General features: G+C 45.2%; 1 protein-coding gene across 1 annotated transcript; it reads right to left on the reverse strand.

Moving 5' to 3' along the window:
• Positions 1-899: 899 nt before the first annotated feature.
• UPK1B (uroplakin 1B) lies at positions 900-18,343 on the reverse strand. Its single transcript, XM_045005196.1, has 8 exons — positions 18,225-18,343; positions 9,939-10,026; positions 9,076-9,276; positions 7,412-7,486; positions 5,880-6,002; positions 5,320-5,499; positions 3,306-3,389; positions 900-2,252 (listed from the first exon to the last, which is right to left on the reverse strand). Exons 2-8 carry the CDS (start codon positions 10,005-10,007, stop codon positions 2,202-2,204), a joined length of 783 nt encoding a protein of 260 aa, XP_044861131.1. The 5' UTR covers positions 10,008-10,026; positions 18,225-18,343; the 3' UTR covers positions 900-2,201.
• Between the last annotated feature and the right edge of the window lie 2,773 nt (positions 18,344-21,116).

Below are 21,116 nucleotides of genomic sequence, written 5' to 3' on the forward strand. Positions count from 1 at the left end.
GGGGAAGATATTCTCTCAACTCAGCAATCTAATCCTGTGGTTTTGATTATTTCATTTTTGCGAGCCACTTCTTCAGAGACATCAGTACAGAGGAGGCTGTGCGGACCATCACCCAGGCATCGTGGCTCTGCCTTGCTCCTGGGGGCAGCCTAAAACCAAATAAGAGCACAATCTCATGCTGAAGTGGGTATGTTACAAAAGCGGGTGTTAATTCATGTGGGTGAAGGGCTGGCTGTCACACCAGAAGTGTGTTTGGAGAGAGTGGAGAAGCTGTATGTGGGTGCATGCTCACATAAAAATGATACACCAAATTTCTACTCTCCCGCCTCCCCATAGGTGTTTTGCCTCTAAATGGACATAAAAGCTGCAACTCTTCGCTATTGCTACCCTGACTTAGAAGTCACTGGTTCCTCATGTGTCTTGTAATACCTAAAACTAAACTTGTAGCTTCAAGAGAGGTCTAAGCAAGAGAACCAACCCATCTGCTCAAGTCAACCGTGAGCGAGTATTTGGGACTAAACACTGCTTGTAGTGGTGCTTTAGAGTCCATAGTCTTGAAGGAGGCAGCCACCACATCACCAAGGCAGCCTGCCTTCTGTTGGGTTCCCCCGCCCCCATCTTCCACCTCTGCCCCCAAATACCACCATGTGTCAGTGACCCACCTCTAATTCAAGAGTTCTGGCCCACAGCCCTTTGTGATTAGACTGGCAAGTCTCTTCAGTGCCACATTTTTCCACAGCACAACATTCTAGATGCACAGACAGTGGCAACTCAATACCTGCGAGAAGTTTGGAGCCACCAACTTTTTGAACCCAGATCTCCACTGCCCAAGATTCAGGTGTCTGTAGGCAGCTGGTGTAGCCTCCATTTACTCAAGATCCTGGACAATGAGAATTTGAAACTCAGCTTTTTTATTAAAGATTTGGAGAATATACAGAAACACTGGAACAATCAGGGCAGCTGGCAGGTTCTTAGGAGCTGACCCCCTACACTTAAATGGATTTCAGATAAAACATTCTGTACAAGGAGCATGTGTCACACAATGCATGTAACTTACAAAACATTCAATAGGAATTACGCCAGACCAGAATAGACCCATTTAAGCCTGACTTAAGCAGACAGTTACTATTGACCTAACTGGGAGTTTTAACTGTTTATGCTAGGACAGAACTGGGGGTCAGTGAGGTTGTAGAAGAACATATGAGTAAGAATTAATGGTTGTCCTTAAAAGCAAATTACTCTACTTGATCAAGGGGGCTCAATTATATGCATTGAGTTAGCCGGAGGTGGAAAGTGGAGTAGGCTGGTGGGGATGGGAAAGGAGGAATATTTTGTCCTGTTAATGCATCCGAGTACAAAACTGCATTTTTTCAAGATCTCCACCGAGCTGTGAAAACTGTTGAGTCACATTAAGGAGGCAAAACATTGCATGCATTGGCACCATTTCAGAGATGGGTGTTGTATAGCTTATCAGTGAAAAACCAGAGGTAGGCTTGAACATAGGAAGCATATGATGATGTAAGGAACTAGCCTTTGATTTGGGTTGACTAGTAACCTGCTTTTATCCTTTAAGCCTGAGAAGTTAGGTATGGCAGCGGGAAGAAAACAGAGTCTGCCTCCTTCTTAGAAGATGGATATCTTTAACAGAGGCCAGAACTAAATATGAATGTTAAATAAACTTGGTGATTCCTGCAGTTACAGGTTCAAGTTTCCTCTTCCTTGCAGGGAGGAAGGCTCTCTGGTGTTGTGACAGCATCTCTCACTTATACTATATACCAACAGCCTTGTGCATCAAATTTGCTCTGATATCATTTACATTAGCCCTAGTTTAAAGAAATTGTTTTCTGGAGCAAGTACATTTATGGGCTATTTCCCTTTTCAAGGCCATCTCTGGAATGATCAGAGCATCTCTCAGACTCGAAGTCTTCAGAACAGTGAAGGATTTGGGTCAGTTAATAGGCGTAAAACCTACAGAACTTCAGCGAGGCTAAGGGAAGGCATGTTCTTTCTTGGAAGGATCAGCTCAGTGTACCAGTCTGTCTGGTTTTCAGGGAGATGCGGGGGGGGGGGGGAGAAGGATGGTAATGGGGGGACTGGGAGAGCCTCAAATCCTCCATAGCACAAGAGGAATAGTACAGATGAACTAATGCAGTTTCATGCACCAAACACTTCAGAGGGGTTGTTGGGAGGCCACTGGATCCTCAGTATTCAATTCTGCTCCAATAGAACATGGTGCAGATAAGAACCCAGAACTATAAAGAAAAAAAAAAACACCACGGCCATTAGATAATGAAGAAAGCAGATTTAAAAAGAAAACATGCAACAATCTCATTGTCAGATGACATTTCAGCCTTTCAGTGGGTCAGGTCAGGGATTTCCATCACCGAATCCACCCCCGGTAGCCACAGAAGGTTGCAGTCTTCACACAGGAGCCAACTCTTCAATGCAAGAGTTGAGCAGGAGCAGGACAAGCTATCTGCAGCCAACAACTCTGCAGTTAAGCACTATGTCCCACAGCCTATGTCCCTTCAGACTAGAGGTTGCTCCTGAACTTTTTGCCATGACTATTTATTTCTTAGGTGACTATTTCTCATCATGAATAGCAAATACTCCAAGTTGTGTATTTTTCTGCTCTCATGACAAGCCCAGAGCTTTGAAGTGGCCACATGAACACTTCCAGCAAGAGTAAGTGACACTTTTCTGTGAGCAAGACTTGAGAGCTGCACAAATGTTGGCAAAGAGCAAATAAGAGGAGTGGTGAATACTCAAGTGAACATCTGTTTGCATTAACAGCAGCAAACTTTTTTGGAAACATCCATCACCTACCCCTAGGCTAAGGTGGGGGAGTTCATATTTATTAGCACACTTAACTTTCACTTTGTGGGCCATGGGATCAGTCCACTGACAGAGACTTTTGATTTGCAGAGTTAAAAGAAAGCGAGTTAGTGAGTACAGAGATTTTATTCTGAACATCAGCAGGGTGCACTTACGGGGATTAGGCACAGTTGCTATTAATTTCTCAGCACGTGGAGGTCAGATCAGAACTGGTGATCTTCAGAACACAACCTTACTTAATGGAACAGAGCTAAAGCAGCTTAGTCTGCAGACTGTCCTTCAAGGCAGCCCACATCCCTTATCCTGCCCCCAAGCCCGTTCCCAACTCAGAATGGCCCTACGGTTGGATGCAGAGCTACTTGTTCTCCAGGGTCTCCAGGGATCAGTCCTTTCACCAGTGCCAATCCCCATTTCCCTTCATGTGGGGGAGGGGGGGGGAGAAGGGAAGAGATCAGATATTAGGTACTCACAGTCCAGCAGAGAATGGCGAAGCCAAACCAGGCAACACCCCAAGCATGTCTGTTCATTGGACCGGAGATAATGTCATAGCAACCCTGTGGGAGCAGAGCCAATAAGCAAGTCAAGACCAGAGTTTGAGCTTTTACCAACTATGTTACAAGCTCAGATCTCTCTTGGAGAGAGGTGGGGTTCTCATTCTCCAAGAGCCACAAGAACACTGAACTAGCTAGTTTGCATGACATTAACAAGTAAACTAGAACATGATTTGGTTGCAATGCAGCCACCATGGTCAGAATGTTCTACTTGGTCTTAGGAGATTGCTCACAGTTGGCATCCCACCCTAGGGCTCTGCTAACTCCCTGATACAAGAGGAAGAAATAGATCTAGATTATGGCTTTATATTCCCTCTAGAAACAGATCCCTCTCAAATACTTCAGGCCAACTTACTGTATTAACTATGCCTTTCACTCCAAAATCACCAGAACATGAGCTTTCTGTTTTGCCAGAGGGAATATAGCTGGCGATGACAGCCCTCTGCTAAGCTGCTAGAAGCTAAGGTCACCTGAACTTCCCCATAACCCCCACCTCCAAACATGCATCTTACATGCAGTCAGCAGTCTCTCCCTGGGAACAGGCTGCTCCACTGACTGGATACTGCCACTCTGGCTGCCCACCATGCTCCCAAAAAACTGAGCAAGGTACAATTTACCATGCCCTGCACCACGGCAGGTTGCTAGCATTTGGGAAAGGCATCAAAGAACCAACAGTCCCTTTTAAGCCATAGACGTTGGCAAAAGCTTCCCACATAGTACCCTATTAACACGGCTTTGTCCCTTCCCACCTCTAGAATGGAGCCCTTTGGGTAGGTTAAGAGAGTTTAGTCACAAATGACTGGTGCTCAGCCAACACTGGCTACTATACCAACCCTCTTGGTCATGAAGCCAGATACCCTCAGAATGCAATTCCTTTGGGTACTACTGTCCTTGGCTAGCATCTTGTTCCAGTGGAACTGGAACAACACCCCTCTATTGTCTCCTGCGTCTAGGGCCCTACCAAATTCATGGTCCATTTTGGACAATTTCACAGTCAAATATTTAAAAATTGCAAATTTCATGATTTCAGCTATTTAAATCTGAAATTTCACAGTGTTGTAATTGTAGGGGTCCTGCCCCAAAAAGAAGTAGGGAGAGTTTGCAAGGTTATTGTAAGGGGGGTTGTGGTATTGCTACCCTTACTTCTGCACTGCTACTGGTAGCAGCACTGCCTTCAGAGCTGGGCAGCTGGAGAGCAGCTGCTGGCTGGGATCCCAGCTCTGAAGGCAGCACTACAGCCAGCAGCAGCGTAGAAGAAAGGATGGTATGGTATGGTATTGCCACCCTTACTTCTGCACTGCCACTCTCCAACTGCCCAGCTCTGAAGTCAGTGCAGAAGAAAGGGTGGCAAAACCATGACCCTGTAAAATAACCTTGTGACCTCCCTGCAACTCTCGTTTGGATCTGGACCTGCAATTTGAGATACTGTGGTCTCCCCCATGAAATCTGTATAGTATAGGGTAAAAGCACACAAGAGACCAGATTTCATGATCCGTGACACATCTTTCATGGCTGTGAATTTGGTAAGGCCCTACCTATGTCCTAAATATGAGGAATGCTCCTGTATTACTCTGTCCTGGGCCAGTGATGTGGCCAGGAAACTACAGAAGTTTCTCCTCCTCAGAAAGGCTTTGGGAACTAGCAGATCTATTCTGTCCCCCTAGTATGTCATAGGCTTCCAATCCCATTGTGCTTCAGTTGGCATGCTGCCCCCATCCCCATGAGATAATCCAGTGCTTAATTTGTGCTAGGGCTGAGCCCTGGCACCTCTCGGCTTGGCAGTTCATAGCCCCAGCTCCTCTGGGCTTGCTGCATCAGTCATGAATGTAGAAGAATTGCTTTAGCCCTGGCACCTCTTTTCATTACAAATGAAGCATTGAGATAATCCCACTAATCAATGAGAATGACAGTAAAAGCGGAGCGAGATTCTTGCCTTATTATTATAGTAGCCGGAGACTCCCAGTTTGCAGCCATCCAAGTTGATTGGAATTCCTTGGACATCCATGACACAGCACTGGCGTGGCCAGGGGAACTCTGAGTCACTGTTCTTGCTTCTGAACACAGACATGTAGTTCTGCCAGTCAGAGGGGCCATTCACTCCACAGCACTGATTCTGGATTTGGAAGAAGAAAGAAAGAAAATTGAGATCCCCCTGCAACACAGGGCTACAAGCACTATACAGGAGCTGACATCCAGTCCTCAGTGGTTCCCTCCTTTCTCCCTCCTTCCCCCGCCTCCCCACCCCCAGAACAGTTACTAGCTTGCATCACACCAGGCATAAACAGATTTATAGGAAAAGTAACATGTTGACATATTTCAGGGGCCTGAAGTGTCATTTGATGCACCAGCACCACTGGGATGCTGGAGGTTAGGCAGGGCCACATCTGAAGATTCCAAGCCAGATTCTAGAATTCTTTTATTACTGAAAGATTCTAGGGTGACAATGAGAAATTCCAGAGCTGTGTAATCTTTAGTTATATGAGCACTGGTCACCTGTAGCATGAGGCGGTCCCATGTCCTGGTGACACCTTCACTCATCCACTTATCATCATTGTTGGCTGGCTCTGGGTTCTGATACTTTTCCAACATTTGCTTCAGGAAGAGATTGGGTGTGAACTACAGGGCAAATGAGATAGAGAGCACAGATGATGTTATTAGATTCATAGAGTCCAAGGCCAGAAGGGACCACTATCATCTAGTCTGACCTCCTGCATAACAGGCCAGAGAACTTCCAAAAAATTATTCCCAGAGATGTTTTAGGGGAAAAAAAAAACCCCACACATTGTCTAGCTTCAACTTCCCACCATTGGATTGTTATACCTTTCTCTGTTAGATTGAAGAGCCCATTAAATATTTGTTCTCCATATAGATGATTACATTCTATAAGTAAGTCATCCTTTAACCTTTTCTTTGTTAAGCTAAATAGACTGAGCTCCTTGAATCTATCACTATAAGCCATGTTTTCTAATCCTTAAATCATTCTCTTGGTTCTTCTCTGAGTCCTCTCCAATTTATAAACATCCTTCTTGAATTGTGGGCACCAGAACTGCGCACAGTTCCAGTGGTCGCACCAATGCCAAATACAGAGGTAAAATAACCTCTCTCCCCACTACTTGCCATTACCCTGTTTATGCACCCCAGGACCGCATTAGCCCTTTTAGCCAGTCACACTTGGAGCTCATGTCCTGCTGATTATCCACCATTACTGACAAATCTTTCTCAGAGCCCCTGCTTCCCAGATTAGAGTCCTCCATCCTGTACATATGGCCTATATTCTTTGTTCCTAGATAGATACATTTAGCCATATTAAAATGCATATTGTTTGCTTGTGCCCATGTTATTAGATGCCTTTCTGAATTGAGTAGGTTTTCTGCTTCATTAGGAGTAGAGAACCAGCAAACAGTTTTGGACATCCAGGTTAGTTTGGAAGTCTTCCTCCTCTAACTCCTAGCATCTCAGGTTGGAGAACAGGACTCTGGGATCTATGGGTTTTCTGATGCTCCCAGCGTCTGACAGCTGAACATGTCCTCAGAAGGGTTTGCCTCAGAGGAGGCAAGGGAAGAAGCTATTTGTTAGTGTCTGGAGGTTTGTTTGGAGCCAAGTACTACACATACAACTTTTTCCAACAGCTGTAAGAACCTACATGGGTCTCTCCCTTACACTAGTAATGCTCAAATGGCAGGACCAGATGTCTTCCATCATTAATACCTACAATAGCATTGTCCATCTGAAAAACATGTCATGATCCAGTAGCCTCAGTTAATAGACAGACTTAGCTTGCATAAGGAAAGTCTTCCTTCCTTGACCCCAAGTTATGAGAATTACACATGCCCCTAGGAGACTAGGCCCTCTATTCAGTGGTTCAGCAGTATCCATTACTGTCCAGTCTCTAGCCAGCCCTCCCCAGGTTTCCACTCTGCCCTAGCTGCATTGTATGCTTAGAGCTTTGGCATTTTGTGGACATGTTCAAACACCCCACCTCCATCCTACTCTTGAGAGAACGTGCATGGGAAACCACCACTCACAAAATCTCGATGAGTTGCTGCTGTGATGCAAGAAGCCACTTCAAATCCATATGTGACCAACATCAGAATGATATACTGGGAAAGAAGCAGAGCAGAAGGTACAGTTAGCTCTCCAACCTGAGTCTATTCTCACAACATGCTGCATTTCAAAGTGTGGTGTTACAACATCAGATTAAAGGTCTTTTGGAGCAGGGTTCCTTCTCCATCCCACCCTGTGGGCACTAACCTCCATCCTTACCCTACCTGAACAACCCTGAGACTCAGAATTAAGTTCCTCCACCATGAGAGTCCCATTCATCCAAGTTCTACCCTGTTGTTAACAGATCCAGATTATGGAATGTATTTAAGGGAAGCCCTGTCATTAGTTAGGGATTGTCTTATTCCCTGGAGCATAAGGGTTCATATGCTCATTTTATTTGTATTCTGCCTAATGGCACTCTGACTGCTCTGATCATCAATAGTGGTGTCTTATCCTTCTTAGGAAGCAGCTACATTCTTTGCCCCACTGATATCTTGAGAGTGCAAGTTTGAGGTTCATTACAGGGTGTAGAAAATTAGTTATGTTAACAGTCTTAAAATTTGTTTCACAGAATTTCTGGATTGCTCTTTATGCTGTAGGCACAGATCAGACTTCTCCACTCTGCCTCTTTAATAGAGCTGCTGAAGAAGTAGACAAGAAGCTGCATAATGATCTGTTGACTAAGCATATGAACACCATTTTAGCATTGTCCACGGCTTGTCCAGCAACTCCAAGATACCTCCCAACTGTATAGATATTATGGAAGGTGAAGTTTCCTCACAGCAGTGATTCAATCTTCCTAGGCTACTGAACATCAAAGTTAGAGGTATCAATATTTGATGCCACCCAGCAGCAAATAATGAGGACACAAGCTTGAATGGTCAATTGGAATTTACACTGTATGACCATGTCAAATATGTTGTTCAGGATTCTGCTGGAGACTCAAAGACCAATCAAGGCATTTGTACCTCACCTGTAGCCACATGCTGTCATATTAAGGTACCCCAAGGAATGGTGAGACCATATTGTCTAAAAACCCAGACAACTGTAATACAGCTACAGTACTTCCACTGCAGTGTTTGCCTCCTCTAAACCTGGTGACAGGCACCATAACCCACCACGAGACCACCATTTCGATTCCTATTCCCTCAGAATCTCTCTCTCAAACCAACCCAGATAATGGCAGAAGGGAAGCCTGTTATGATATGAACCCCCTACTGAGCTCAGTTCAGTTAATAAGGAGCCATTTCCCTCCTTTTCCCTATTGGTTTTCCAAGATTTCTTCCCCCCTCAATAGAACAAAGCTGAGGTAGCAAGTGCCAACTTATTCTGAAGAGAACAAGGTTCAGTCCTCTTGGTCACCTGCAGTCATGGGTTTGAGTTGTGGCTTAGTTACCATGGAAATAGTCTCCCACACTCATGTCCCTCTTCCTGTTACAGATTCCTTTTGTTTGTGGACAATGTGGCTGTCCTAGGTGTCAAAGAGGAAGGGGGTGGCCCTTTAGGAACATTGGGCCCTAATGCCATTACAACCCAAATCTTGACGTTAGCTGCGTTCAACAGCTCGTGAGCACAGGGGGCAGAAGACTGGGATAACATGATCTTAGTCCGTTAACAACCTGTTGACTAATATTACTCCACTTACCGCCAGCAGCATCGTCCGGTTTGACTTAATGACTCCAATGATGCCCAGGACAGATAGATTAAAGAGAGCAAAGCCAACAAAGATGCCAATCCAGGCCGCACCATAGATGTCATCATTATTAGTGGCTTCCAGCAGAGGGTACAGAGTCTGCTGATCCGACACGAAGAAGATGCACTCTGCTGTCAGCGCAATGCCGCACATCTGAGAACCAGAAGTCAGACTCCCATCAGGTCAGCCCAAAGCAGTACCACAGCTATGTCCAAGGAGAGCTTCTATTAATCACATTCCTCCTCCTGCCCCCACATGCAAGGCACAAACTTCTCAGTGAGATCACTCCCTCCCCACAGGCCCACAATCCATTGTGTTTTGTCCTCCCATGGGAATTGGAAACATAAAACCCACTGAGCGCGGGCCCTTTCTTCCCCAGGCCAGCACAGATCATACCTGCTGGGCTTGTCTTAAAACAAGATTTGGAGCATTCCTTTAAGAACGGCATTAACATAACCCTTCCTGTCACTGTGGGAAGGAACTGGGCTGGAAAGAGACGTTCAGGAACCAGGGATCTTCCCTCTAGAACCCATGGCACAAAAGCTTGTTCTTCTAGATGTGCTGTTGCTGCCCCTACTTCCTACTAAGCCAGGTACCCTCACCCATCCATCCCTTACTGAATTCATTTGCTTGCACGACTCAGCCTGGACCTTGACCTCTTACCTAGCCTTGCACTTACCACTTCAGTCTAAATAAAGTAACATGAAGAATGACCCCATTGCTGGGCTGTGCCTTTTATTACAGTGCATCTGATGAGGAGTGAAGAGCCCCTAAAGAAACCATCTCTCCACCCTCACAGCCTCAGGATCACTTACCCCAATAATCACATTGCCAAGAATTAGTAGGGCTTGGAAAAAGCGCACTCCATTATCACCTTTCGCCATCTTCAGCTCCTCATGCAACCTGGAGGGGGGAGAAAAGTGTTCAGACACGTAAGTCTCACAGGTTTATTCTAGAAATGGACATTATCCCTGAGGAAAGCCAAACAGAACCCCACAAGCCCCCACATACACTCTTCTCCGCAGCTTCCAGTTTCAGAAGGGATGTGTCAGTGCTGGGAAAAACGTTATCCTGTTAGTAGTCTGAGCTCCCCCAGTCATCCAATTGGCAGGGAGATCAGCAATATTTGTGTGGGCTGCTGAAGATGGTTGGGGCCTTGTCTACACTAGGATTTTTACCCACCAGCTGGCAGCACCACAGTGTGAACCTGTAGCATAAGCACTATTCCACTGATGCAGCTACATCACGGCTACAGTCCCTGTGCATACCATGAAAGACAAGGCATAGGAGTTAAAGAGTTGGATCGACCCTACACAGGTCTTCACTGAAGACGTCTGCTCCATCCCAGACAGCCGTTCATCCTGTAAACCTCCCCCTCCCCAATTGCACTATGTGAGCCACAGTTTTGTGGTGGCCACTTCTGCTTTGTCATAAACACCAAGCATGCTCATTTTCCTATAGTGCTTTGGGTCCAGGTCAGAGATATCTGGTCTAATTGCATACCAGCAAATCACAGCAGTCTAGTCTAGGGCTTTGGTCTCTAGCTAGTATATACATTCCGGTGACTTCTTTCTTCCCAACTCATACCTACTGGAGAGATCATAGGCTCCTTTTCCAACTGTGTACTTCAGGCTATGGCTTCTGTCTCTGAAGCAGTGCTACTTCCTTTGGTTTCTACAGCAGATAACCTGCAGCAAATCTGATCTAGTGTCTTTCTAGTGAGACACACCCAGGTTGGGAACTAAAGCTACCCTAAAGCACTCCTTACAGAGAGGGCGTGAGGGAGGAAGTTGAGCCACTAGCAGCGGGAACATGGCATACTAGCTTAGTAGCATTCCAGCTACATTCTCAAAAGCTCTCTACCCTGCATTCTAGTCCTATACAGCCTCGGATGTAGAGTGGGATCCTACAGGCCGATACGTTGTGACATCTGTGTCCTGATGGAGCCACAAGGTGGACAATGCATACTGGCTGTGGACCTTCCAGGGTCGTCTCCTTCAGAAAAATAATAAAGACCGGTTCTGCCAGCTACTGTGGAGACCCCGACCTCCAACCTTGCTCAGCCAGGATCAGATAAAGCAAATTAAGAAGGACCTGAAGAGGTACTCCAAGATTTTTGAACAGAAGGATTGTCTAAGCCAAACCAAAGCCTCAAAGGAGCTCGTAGAAAGAAGACGTACAATGATGGAGGAGTTCAAGAAATACCACAAGATGGCACAAGAATTGCATTTGGAACAGAAGAATGAGCCTCTAGAGCTGCGAGGAGGGGTGGACACAGATGAGTTGGACAGCAATGTAGATGACTGGGAAGAGGAGACTGGAGTTTTTTATCAATGAAGAAATTATTACCATTGCAGAACCAGAGTAGTCCAATAAAACTGTGCACCGCCATATCTTGTACTGAAAAGGGGTTCATTTATTTTCAGAAAGCCTACACCATCTTTGGAATTTTTAATCCATATTCTCTCACTCTGGACGGTGAATGCACCAGGTTCTCTCCATTCTGACATATTGTAGTGCCTTTAAACCTCACTGTCAGCAGTGGGGCTATTTGAAAGGCACTGCTTTTAATTTTTTATTCATTTGGGAGGGGGTTGTCTTTCTTTTTAAATCCACCACCAGTATTTGCTGTCTGACTTCTGAGCATTGCTTACCAGTTGGCAATTTTGAACTGTTGCCAGTAGGTGAGCATTATCTATGCACCTTCCAGTATCTTGCACGCTCACAATGCTTCTCTTTGCAGAGGACTCTTTTTATGTCCTAGGTGCATGGACAGGTGTTTGTTTTGCATAGGGAAAGATCAGCAGGAGAACCATTTTTCATATGATGTATGTTAGTGTGCTGAAGCAGCACTACAGCGGGATTCAACAGGTTGAATGTGGAAATAAAAGCAGACCTATACTTTAAAAAAAAAAAAAAATTCTAGTCCCAGGCACTCCACATGAAATTCACTCTTCTCCAGTGAGCTGCATGGAGGCATCCTCCACAGGGTCAAGAACCCTGGAAAAAGACAAGTCTAGATTCTTTATCTGATGGGAAGGTGATGAAAACCCCTCCTTCAAGCGGGACTGAGTGGGGAAAAAAACAGCTGTGATTGTGTGGAGCTGCACAAAACCCGAGCTGTTAACAGAAGCCTAAATTAGGCCTCATCCGTACCAGCTTCTATACCAATGGGACAGGGGAAAGATTACGAGCTGATAAGATAACAAGTCCACTCCTGGAATGTCTTCCCTAGCAATTTCTTATTCGAGTTTCCATACTGTTGTTAACCCCAGAGGGAAATGTTAGTATAGACAAAGCCATACGGTCAAATATTAGATGGATGCAACGTTACCCTGCATAGGAAAAGCTGGGCTGAGAAGAAATGCACACCTGATGATCTCTTCCTCTTTACTAAGCCCTGGTCTCCCTTACTACAGGCTTCCTTAGGTCCTCTGAAATGCAGTGAGGCAACCAACAAGTCACGGGAAGTTCTCTGGTGGACCAAGCATGGGGACACCAATAGAAAGGAGGAGTCCGGTGGCACCTTAAAGGCTAACAGATTTATTTGGGCGTAAGCTTTTGTGAGTAAAAAAGCCCTCACTTCTGTATCTGCTTATGCCCAAATAAATCTGTTAGTCTTTAAGGTGCCTTGTTGTTTTTGTGGATACAGACTAACACTGCTACCACCCTGATAATAGAAAGAACAGTTACCTAAGCTTCCATTACCTCCCTCTACAATAGCTTTTCTAAGGCTATTCTTACACGAATGGCAAAAGACAACCAGAATTCCATGCAGCTGCAGCAGTGGTGGAGTTGCTAGCATAGACAGACCTTGGGCATTTTTACCACTTCTCTATGGACGCTTCACTTGTAGTCCTACTGTAATGTAATTGGGTGTCTACACGAACCAAGCACAGTGCTGCAGACCTGCCAACCTCAAATTAGACATTGTTCCTACAGTTTGGTTTAGCCACTGTCTGGTGTATGCACTTGTACAGAAGAGAGAAGAGGAGTTTTTAGGGAGCCTCAAGCTCTGAGGACAGTGTAGTTTTAAAAGAACCTCACACAGCCTTTCCTTAGCCAGCTGCCTGGCAGGAGACAGAGTGGAAGGGAAGGAAATCATCCCTACTAGAACCTGGGATGGGAAAGAGATGGTTCTAAGCTCAAAGGAGGCTTTTTCTGGATCAGATTGTTGTGGGTCAGGGCTGCTCTTGGGCATAGGTTGGACACTAGGAGCTAGACCCAGATAGGGGCTTAAGTGTTGCAATTCTCAATGTTGCAGCACTGAAAATTTAGGTCTCTTGCCACCAAATGGAATCCACAAGCCCTGGAGCAGGTACCCAGGCTCCCTGTACAATGGATAGGGATACAATGGAGAGAGGCACCTAAGGAAAGGATCCACAAAAGCAGCAGGGCTGAGTAGGTAACCACCTAAGCTAGCCAATGGGAAAATGCCGAGGAGTGGTGCACTCAGCCTGGGGCTGGGAGGGAAGCACCACTCTCTGCTAGGGATTGTCAGATGTGGAGTCAGGTGGCAAAGCCGCTTTTTGGAAGAAACTGGGCAGGGGAGGAGCGGGAAGTTTGTAGCAGCTCCCCACTTATAAGCTTTAGCCCAGTGATTAAAGCACTCACCCAGAATGTGGGGGAGACACAGGTTCAAGTCCCCCCACTCTGCCCGAAGAGAAAGTGTTCAAATTGGGGCGTCTCAGGTGAGTGCTCTTAACCACTGAGCATTGGATATTCTGATGTCTGGGCTCCCTCAGTCTCTCCTGTTGAAGCTGCCCCACTGGGTGTGAAATAAATATCGGGCTGGAGTGGGAGTGAGAATAACTCTACAGGGAGTGCCCTAACCACTTGAAATGCTGGTCCAATTCCCTGCTCTACATTAGGCAGTGCGGGGAATTAAACATGGGTCTCCCATATTGCCGGTGAGTGCGCCAACCACTGGGCCAATGGTTCTAAGAGAAGCCACCTCCTCTCCACCAGCCATGGTGAGTTTAAGGGTGCTCTGAGCACAGCCACTGGGTCAGGTCTGCAGGGGAATGCCTGGTTTGAGGATCCTGCTGTGTCTGAGGTGTGAGATCGGCAACTAGGCTGAGGTGGCTGGATGCGCTCTCTAGCAGAAACGTAGGCAACTTGGAGACTTTAGGACTCCAAGAGCCTGAATTTTCACCTTTAAAGGCCCAATAGAGTTAGGCACCAGCTGAGCAAGGGGGGTGGAGGATTTCAGTGGTGTCTAAATGTGGGTGTAAAGTGCTTAAGTCCTCATGTGGAACTAGCCCCAGGTTATTGCAGACCAGCCAGTTATTTGAGGAATCTTGCTTAGGATGTGTCCTCCCAGCCACACCCTCACCCCCTATGAGCTAAATGCCTTCTGCAAACTCTGGATATACTGCATGTTCTCAGAGCCTCCTCTATTGGCCAGATCCTGCCTGCCCCAAGCCTGATACTATTGTGTGCACACATGCCCAAGAGAGAACCTCCAAGACTTCCACAGAAAGGAAGGGTCAACTTTCAAAATACCTGCTTTTGGGGCAGGTATATAGTCATCACCACCCGTGTGCCAGCTGCCTAGTGACAGATTCCTAGTAACATGGTAAAGGCACCAGCCCTTTACTAGGGAACATGAAGTTACAAGGAGAGTAAAGGCTGAATAGAATGAAATAAATGCAGAGACAAAGAAGGGAGAGAACCTTTATCAGAAGGCATTATGATAACAGTCACATGGAGCAGCATTATGCAGTGCCTAGAACACTAGTAGGAGTCAGAAAGCCCTGAGTTCTGTCCAACTCCACCACTATCTCCTGGTGTGACACCAAGAAAGTTACTTCCTCAGTTTCCCCATGTGACAGATGGGAAATCGTACTCCCCTACCTTTGAAGAATGCCTAGTTGAGACTGAAAACCATACCAGGTGCCATGACAACATCTGGACCTACTGGACAACCAGAGAATCTCTCCTCCGAAACAGATGAGCTATGAATGCCCTGGGACTTCAAACGTTCCAAATCAGCTCATTCTAAACACCTCAGAGCAGGGATAAATTACAAGTGAGATCAATTAGCATAGCACTTGCTACGTTAAGGCACCTGCAGAGGTAAGAGAAGAAACTCTGCATGTTAGTCTTGGTTGAATTGCACATGTGTACGTGTAGGAAAGACCTCAAATCTACATTGATCTGGAATAGTAGGAGGGCCTTCTCCTCCCATACCTGGCAAAGAGATGGATGCCAGCAACTCCTGTCTGTTGTCTTTAGTCGAGGGTGTCCAGAAGAGGGGTTACGTCTTTCATATAAAGCTAGTTTTTGTATTGGTTTCCAACCCAACATAAGTTGCCTCCAGTCCAATTGAAGGCAGGGGAAAGATGGGGCTTCACCTAGGACCCCAAGTGCTTCATATATTAGGTCTATATGAAACAAAAGGAAAGCCAGAGGTTGGGTTTCCTCCCTCTCAGGGGAAATCTAGACCCTCAGCTTGAATGGAATCATTGTTGTCAGTTAAGTCAAATGATAAACTCTTGCTAGATTTCAGAGTAACCACATCAAGAGTATTGCAGTTCTGGGTATAACTGTTCAGTAGATATCACTTGAAATCCCTTTTCTGTTCCACTCCCCCTCACCCCATTGCACCCTATGTTTTCCCTCAGCTGTCCCACCAGCCACTCCCAAAATGTGGCTATGACCTAGTTCCTCTCTCTCCCTAGAGCATGTGGGACTAGGTAAGTTAGTCAGACGGCAAGAGTTGCAGCATCACTGCTCTTCAGCAAACTATGGGCAGGTCTGTGCTTTCTGTGCCCCATAAGCTGCACTAGGAATGGGCTTGGCCTATACTCCCTCCCCCTACACACAACAGGCTGTGATAGACCCATAAGGCCAGTGGGGGAAGTGGAAAGAATGCACTGAGAACTAAGCCCATTAGTGTTTTGGGTGCCCAAACCAAGCAGCCACATCCCTCATCCAGCAGCAGCTTCAGCAAATCCAGATCAAGACAGTTTTTAGTCCTTCATTATACTTAACTCCTGTGCTGGAAGTTGACAACCTGATCTATTCCCCATAAACTGGAAAGTGACATGGATAAGGGCGTGTGTGCGCAGCACTCCGGGTAACTCTCACTGAACACCAATACTGATGACTACAGAAGAAACTGGGCATATAGCCTTGCCTTCTGCAAGACACAAGTCTTTCATTCTGCAGGCACTGCCACGTGTGTGTGTGTGTGTGTGTCACATCTTTTCTTCTTGCCCATCACATTAGTGGTCCCCTCAGAATAGCCACTAGGTAAATGCACTACCAGTTCTCTCCTGACACCCCCTCCCTTCCTCCCACTTTCATGGAGCTGCTCATGTATCACATTCTTAATGAGTGCGGTAAGAAGCTAGAGACAAGGGACCCGGTCATTTTACTGAGCAATCTCATGTAGGGTTTACCCATCATTCAATCCAAGGTGCCTATTCCAAATGCGTCAGCAGTGACATTCAGAGTCATTCATGCACAACAAACAAACCAAGCCTGACAGCAGCAGAAAGATTTGGTTCACCCACCCAGCACTAACCTGCCTTTACCCTGATTCATCTGAGAGGTGCAAGGACCACACCTGCTATTTCTCTAATTAACAAAGCCCAGATTACAGAGCATTTCCTTTCCAGCCTTAGAAAAATGTTTTCACTTATGTGAGGATAATGAGAGACTTCAGCCAAATACCAAGGTGTGTCTCTTAAAGCCATTTCTCAGCCTAACCATGGAGGGTTACTGCATTCTGCCTCTTTCATGCATTCAAAATAAGAGTTCCACTCTTGTATGCAGTGGTATAGCTGTGTGGGTCCCAGGATGTTAAAGAGACAAGGTAGGTGAGATAATAGCTTTCATTGGACCAACTTTTGTTGGTGAGAGATGAGTTTACACAGAGCTCTTCTTGACCTGAAGAAGAGCTCTGTGTAAGCTCAAATCTTGTCCCTGTCACCAGCAGAAGCTGAAATATTTTTATTAGACTCTTGGCCTCTCTAAAGTCCATTCTGAACAGCTGCTAAAGGGTAATTGAGGGCTGACAGTAGGGGAGTCAGGTTTTCATTAGACAAAATGACATTTAGTGGAAAAAGCCTTGAGGACCTTGATGATTAGTCTCCAAAATTTAAGATACTAACTAAAGATGAGGGGAGAGAGAGAGAGAGAGATGATCTTACGGATAAGTTTAGCCACCATATAGAATACTTTAAACATTGTGGATGAAGTGGGATTTTTACCCACAAAAGCTTAAGCCCAAATAAATCTGTTAGTCTTTAAGGTGCCACTGGACGGATTCCTTGTTGTTTTTGTGGATACAGACTAACACAGCTACCCCCAGTTAAAAAAAAAACAACAAAACACTCTATAGGAGCTGAGCATTTTACAAGTGTTGGTTTGCCCTTAGGAACTTTACTATCTTTGAACGACCATACATACAAGCTCCTCCAATAATTTCACCCACCACTGAAATGAAACAGCAGCTTGTTTAACAGCACTCAAATATTAGAGGTTTAAGAAAGGAAGAGTAGCCAGCCAGTTATTTCAGACCACAGTAATGAAACAGCCTCACCAAACAAGCCTCAACCAAACTTACTAATTAAGTCTCCTTTAGAGAGAAATTGTTTGCTATGAAAGCATGCTTGTCAGAACACTAGAGTGCCTGTTTAATTATCCAGAGTAATCACCTAGGAAATAAAGTTGGGATGAACAATTGTTTTCTTCCCTCCCTCATTAGCTTTATGGAGCCAAACCAGAAGAGGGTCCCCCCCTCCTTCTTTCAGAAGAAGAGGAGGAGTAAGTGTAAAGCTCACACTTTAGCTGTGACCCTTACTTCCTGCCCCCCAGATATGTTGGCAACACATAGCTCTCCTTTTTTCTAAATGGTAATATCCCTTCAAGAAGCAAATTAAAGGGATAATACAGAGTAGGCAGCCTGCAGGTAGAAAAGAAAAGCTACTTAATAAGCTCTTGCAGTTAATTCCACCCAATTACTAAACACCCACTCACTTCTAGTGCTAGAGAACTAAAATAAACCATTAACTCTGAAACCCTCCTTATTTATTGTGTCACACAGCAGTAGTTTGAATACCTCATTAAAAGGAATACAGCAATTTACTCACCTTCTTTACTGTGCTGCTATCCCACAGAAACTCAACCACACCTGTAAAGCTAAGCAAGGCCCCCTGTAGCTCAGCCTGTCTTTAAAGGGCCCTGAGTGCTTGTGGAAAGTGGTTTTGATTGGTGGGGTGTGCGACACATGAGAGGAACCTGTTTCTAGCCAAACCTGTTCCTGGGTTGGGATGGGAGCAGAAGGTGTCTCTTTGATTCTCTGATTGTACTGGAATGTGGTTGTACTGAAAATACACACACTAAAGTGTTTCCATTATTCTAGTCTTTTGGGGTGGACAGGTGACTCACTCCTATGAGATCTCTGAACTTTAGAAAGGATGGGTGAATAAGTACATAAATGTGAATATTACTGACTGATGAACTGTTGTTTTAATGACTATCCAGTATCCCAAAGAAATTACTCTGACTGGAAAGGAGAGAAGAGGTTTTTAACAAATGTCTTCACATAATCCTGCCCTGAAAAAAGAGGGGTGGGGAAAGAAAGAAACCCCCCACCAAATTGGGCTTGCATCCTGCTCTGTTTCTTTATGGTCCATAAAGAAGGCATGAAAGATAGGTGTGTTTGATAGATCTTCTTTTTGTACATTAGAAATTCAGGTTTTACCTACGCTAGAAGACTCTAGATGCCAGAAGCTGGGAATGGGCAATAGGGGATGGATCACTTGATGATTATCTGTTCTGTTCATTCCCTCTGGGGCACCTGGCATTGGCCACTGTCAGAAGACAGGATACTGGGCTAGATGGACCTTTGGTCTGACCCATTATGGCCATACTTATGTTCTTATGACTCTATGAATTACTAGAGAACTAGTAGGATTATGATATCACACTTGGGCATTGATCCTGCACATGCTTAACTTTGCACATGATGAGTAGTATGTAAAGTGCATAAAGTTAAGTATATGTGGAAGTCTTTGTAGGATCACTGAGGGAGCAAAAGCTGGTTCACTGAGAGGGGAGAGGGCCGAGGAGCATTTGAGACAAAGGATGTCTTTGTTTAAGATTCATAAGCCCCTTCCCTTCCACTCAGTTAGGGTCTATGAAAACTCACAATGTACATTTCTGAGAACGCCAGCTACTGGGAAGACTATACTTGGCCTTCTTCATATTTTTATGTTAAAAAACAAATGGGGGGGAAACCTTGGGGATGGAGGTGCATGGGGTCCCAATCTTTCAGGACCTCTTTATGCATCAAAAAGAGCATAAATGGGCACAAACTAAATTTTTGAACAAATCCTCAGTAAGTCACCTTTAAAGTGCCTTAAGGAATGAGAATTGTGAAAGGTCTTAACATTCTGGGGGCCTCCCCTCCAGATATCTAACCAGGGTCTCTAAACAACCAAAGAAAAGCCCAGCTCCTAGAGAACGCAGGCCAGGTTTTTCACAGAGTCCCGTGCATGCTGGACAGGACTTTGGTAGTTTAACCTGGGCTCTGTGGATACCCACCTTTTGCTGTCAGGAGAACCCCTATTAGATTGTCACAAGGCCAAGTGAAGAAGTAACCAGCTGTTCCATACAACCACTGTTCTTGTGACACCTGGGGTAGATTGGACAAGGGGGAAGTGGGGAAAAGAAAGCATTAAGAAGAAATGTCTGCCACTTGTCTTGTTAGGGGGGTGAAAGTATGAGGAGATGGGAGTGACTGGTTGAGAGAACAGTCCCCTAGAGGAATGAAGCAAAGTCTGCACTTCATCAGAGAAAGTTTCCCTGATTAGAGGACACTTTAAGTGGCATTGGGGTTTATGCTGTTACCAAAGAATTCATAGCAAGATTTAAAATATTTACGCTCCCTAGAAGCAGATTCTAAGCCCAGCTGAGTTGATTCATCCCCCTGGTTCTTTTGTAGTACTAGAGAGAAAATGAGTGGCATGCAGTTTATATTGCTCTACAGCCAAAATGCTTCTGAAATAAATGTAGTCAAACGTTACTAATTCTGGGTCACTGAGAACGAAAATGATGCTTAAAATTGTTGATTGGCTCTAGTTTTCAAGTGATGCTATTGGGTCAGTATATACGACCCTTGACTTGGGAATGGTGGAGGATAAGAGAGTTATAAAGGGAAGGGATCTCAATTTAAACCAGAAATGACTAAAATACATCTTTGACTGGATCTATGAATAAATCTATGACTGGGTTTGGACAGTACTTGCTTTTTAGGCAAAACAATGAATGATGCAATCTGAAGCTGGTATTGCGTCATACATGATATGAATTGCATCATGTTATTCCTAGAAGTCATGGATGATGCAATCATAACGAAGCTTACATCACTCTGCTGAACAAATTGCCCTATATCAGCTGTAGAAATCATACAGTGTCGTGCTCTCTTATTTGTCAGTGTTTGATTTTGCAAAGGGACACATTTCTGTTTAGCCAAAGTGAGCAGAGATGCCTCGTACTTGTGTGAACAGTGCAGATAACTTCTGCTATGTTTGTGGTGAAGTGACTTTTGCATCACAAAAGCGCAGTATAACCACTAGGGTTAAGAAAGCCTATCACCTTTATTTTGTCTGCAAAATTGGAGATCAGGACAAGAGGTGGACCCCACACATATGCTGCAACACTTGTGCAACAAATCTTCGCCAGTGGTTGAACAGGAAAAGGAAATCTATGCCTTTTGCAGTGCCAATGATTTGGAGAGAGCCAACAGATCATACCAGCAATTGTTACTTCTGCATGGTGCCTCCAGTTGGAAAAGGTGTGTCAAAGAAGAAAAAGTGGACTGTGCATTATCCAAACATTCCATCAGCTATACACCCAGTACCCCACGGAGAAGGACTGCTGGTTCCTGATGCACCAGAATCATTCTCACTTGAGTCAGATGAGGAGGAGGAAGAGGATGAAACTTCTGGTCCTGAACCATCAATGTCACAGGACCCACA

This window comes from Mauremys mutica, chromosome 1 (assembly GCF_020497125.1).
Source record: "Mauremys mutica isolate MM-2020 ecotype Southern chromosome 1, ASM2049712v1, whole genome shotgun sequence".
Taxonomy (NCBI): Eukaryota; Metazoa; Chordata; order Testudines; family Geoemydidae; genus Mauremys; species Mauremys mutica.

Excerpts from the sequence above, each read along its gene's own strand:
- UPK1B (XM_045005196.1), bottom strand. The coding sequence starts at position 10,007 with ATGGCGAAAGGTGATAATGGAGTGCGCTTTTTCCAAGCCCTACTAATT. Across the intron at positions 7,487-9,075 it reads ACCGGACGATGCTGCTGGCG|TATATCATTCTGATGTTGGT; the intron begins GTAAGTGGAGTA and ends CTTCTTTCCCAG. Across the intron at positions 3,390-5,319 it reads CCGGCTACTATAATAATAAG|GGTTGCTATGACATTATCTC; the intron begins GCAAGAATCTCG and ends CTGCTCCCACAG.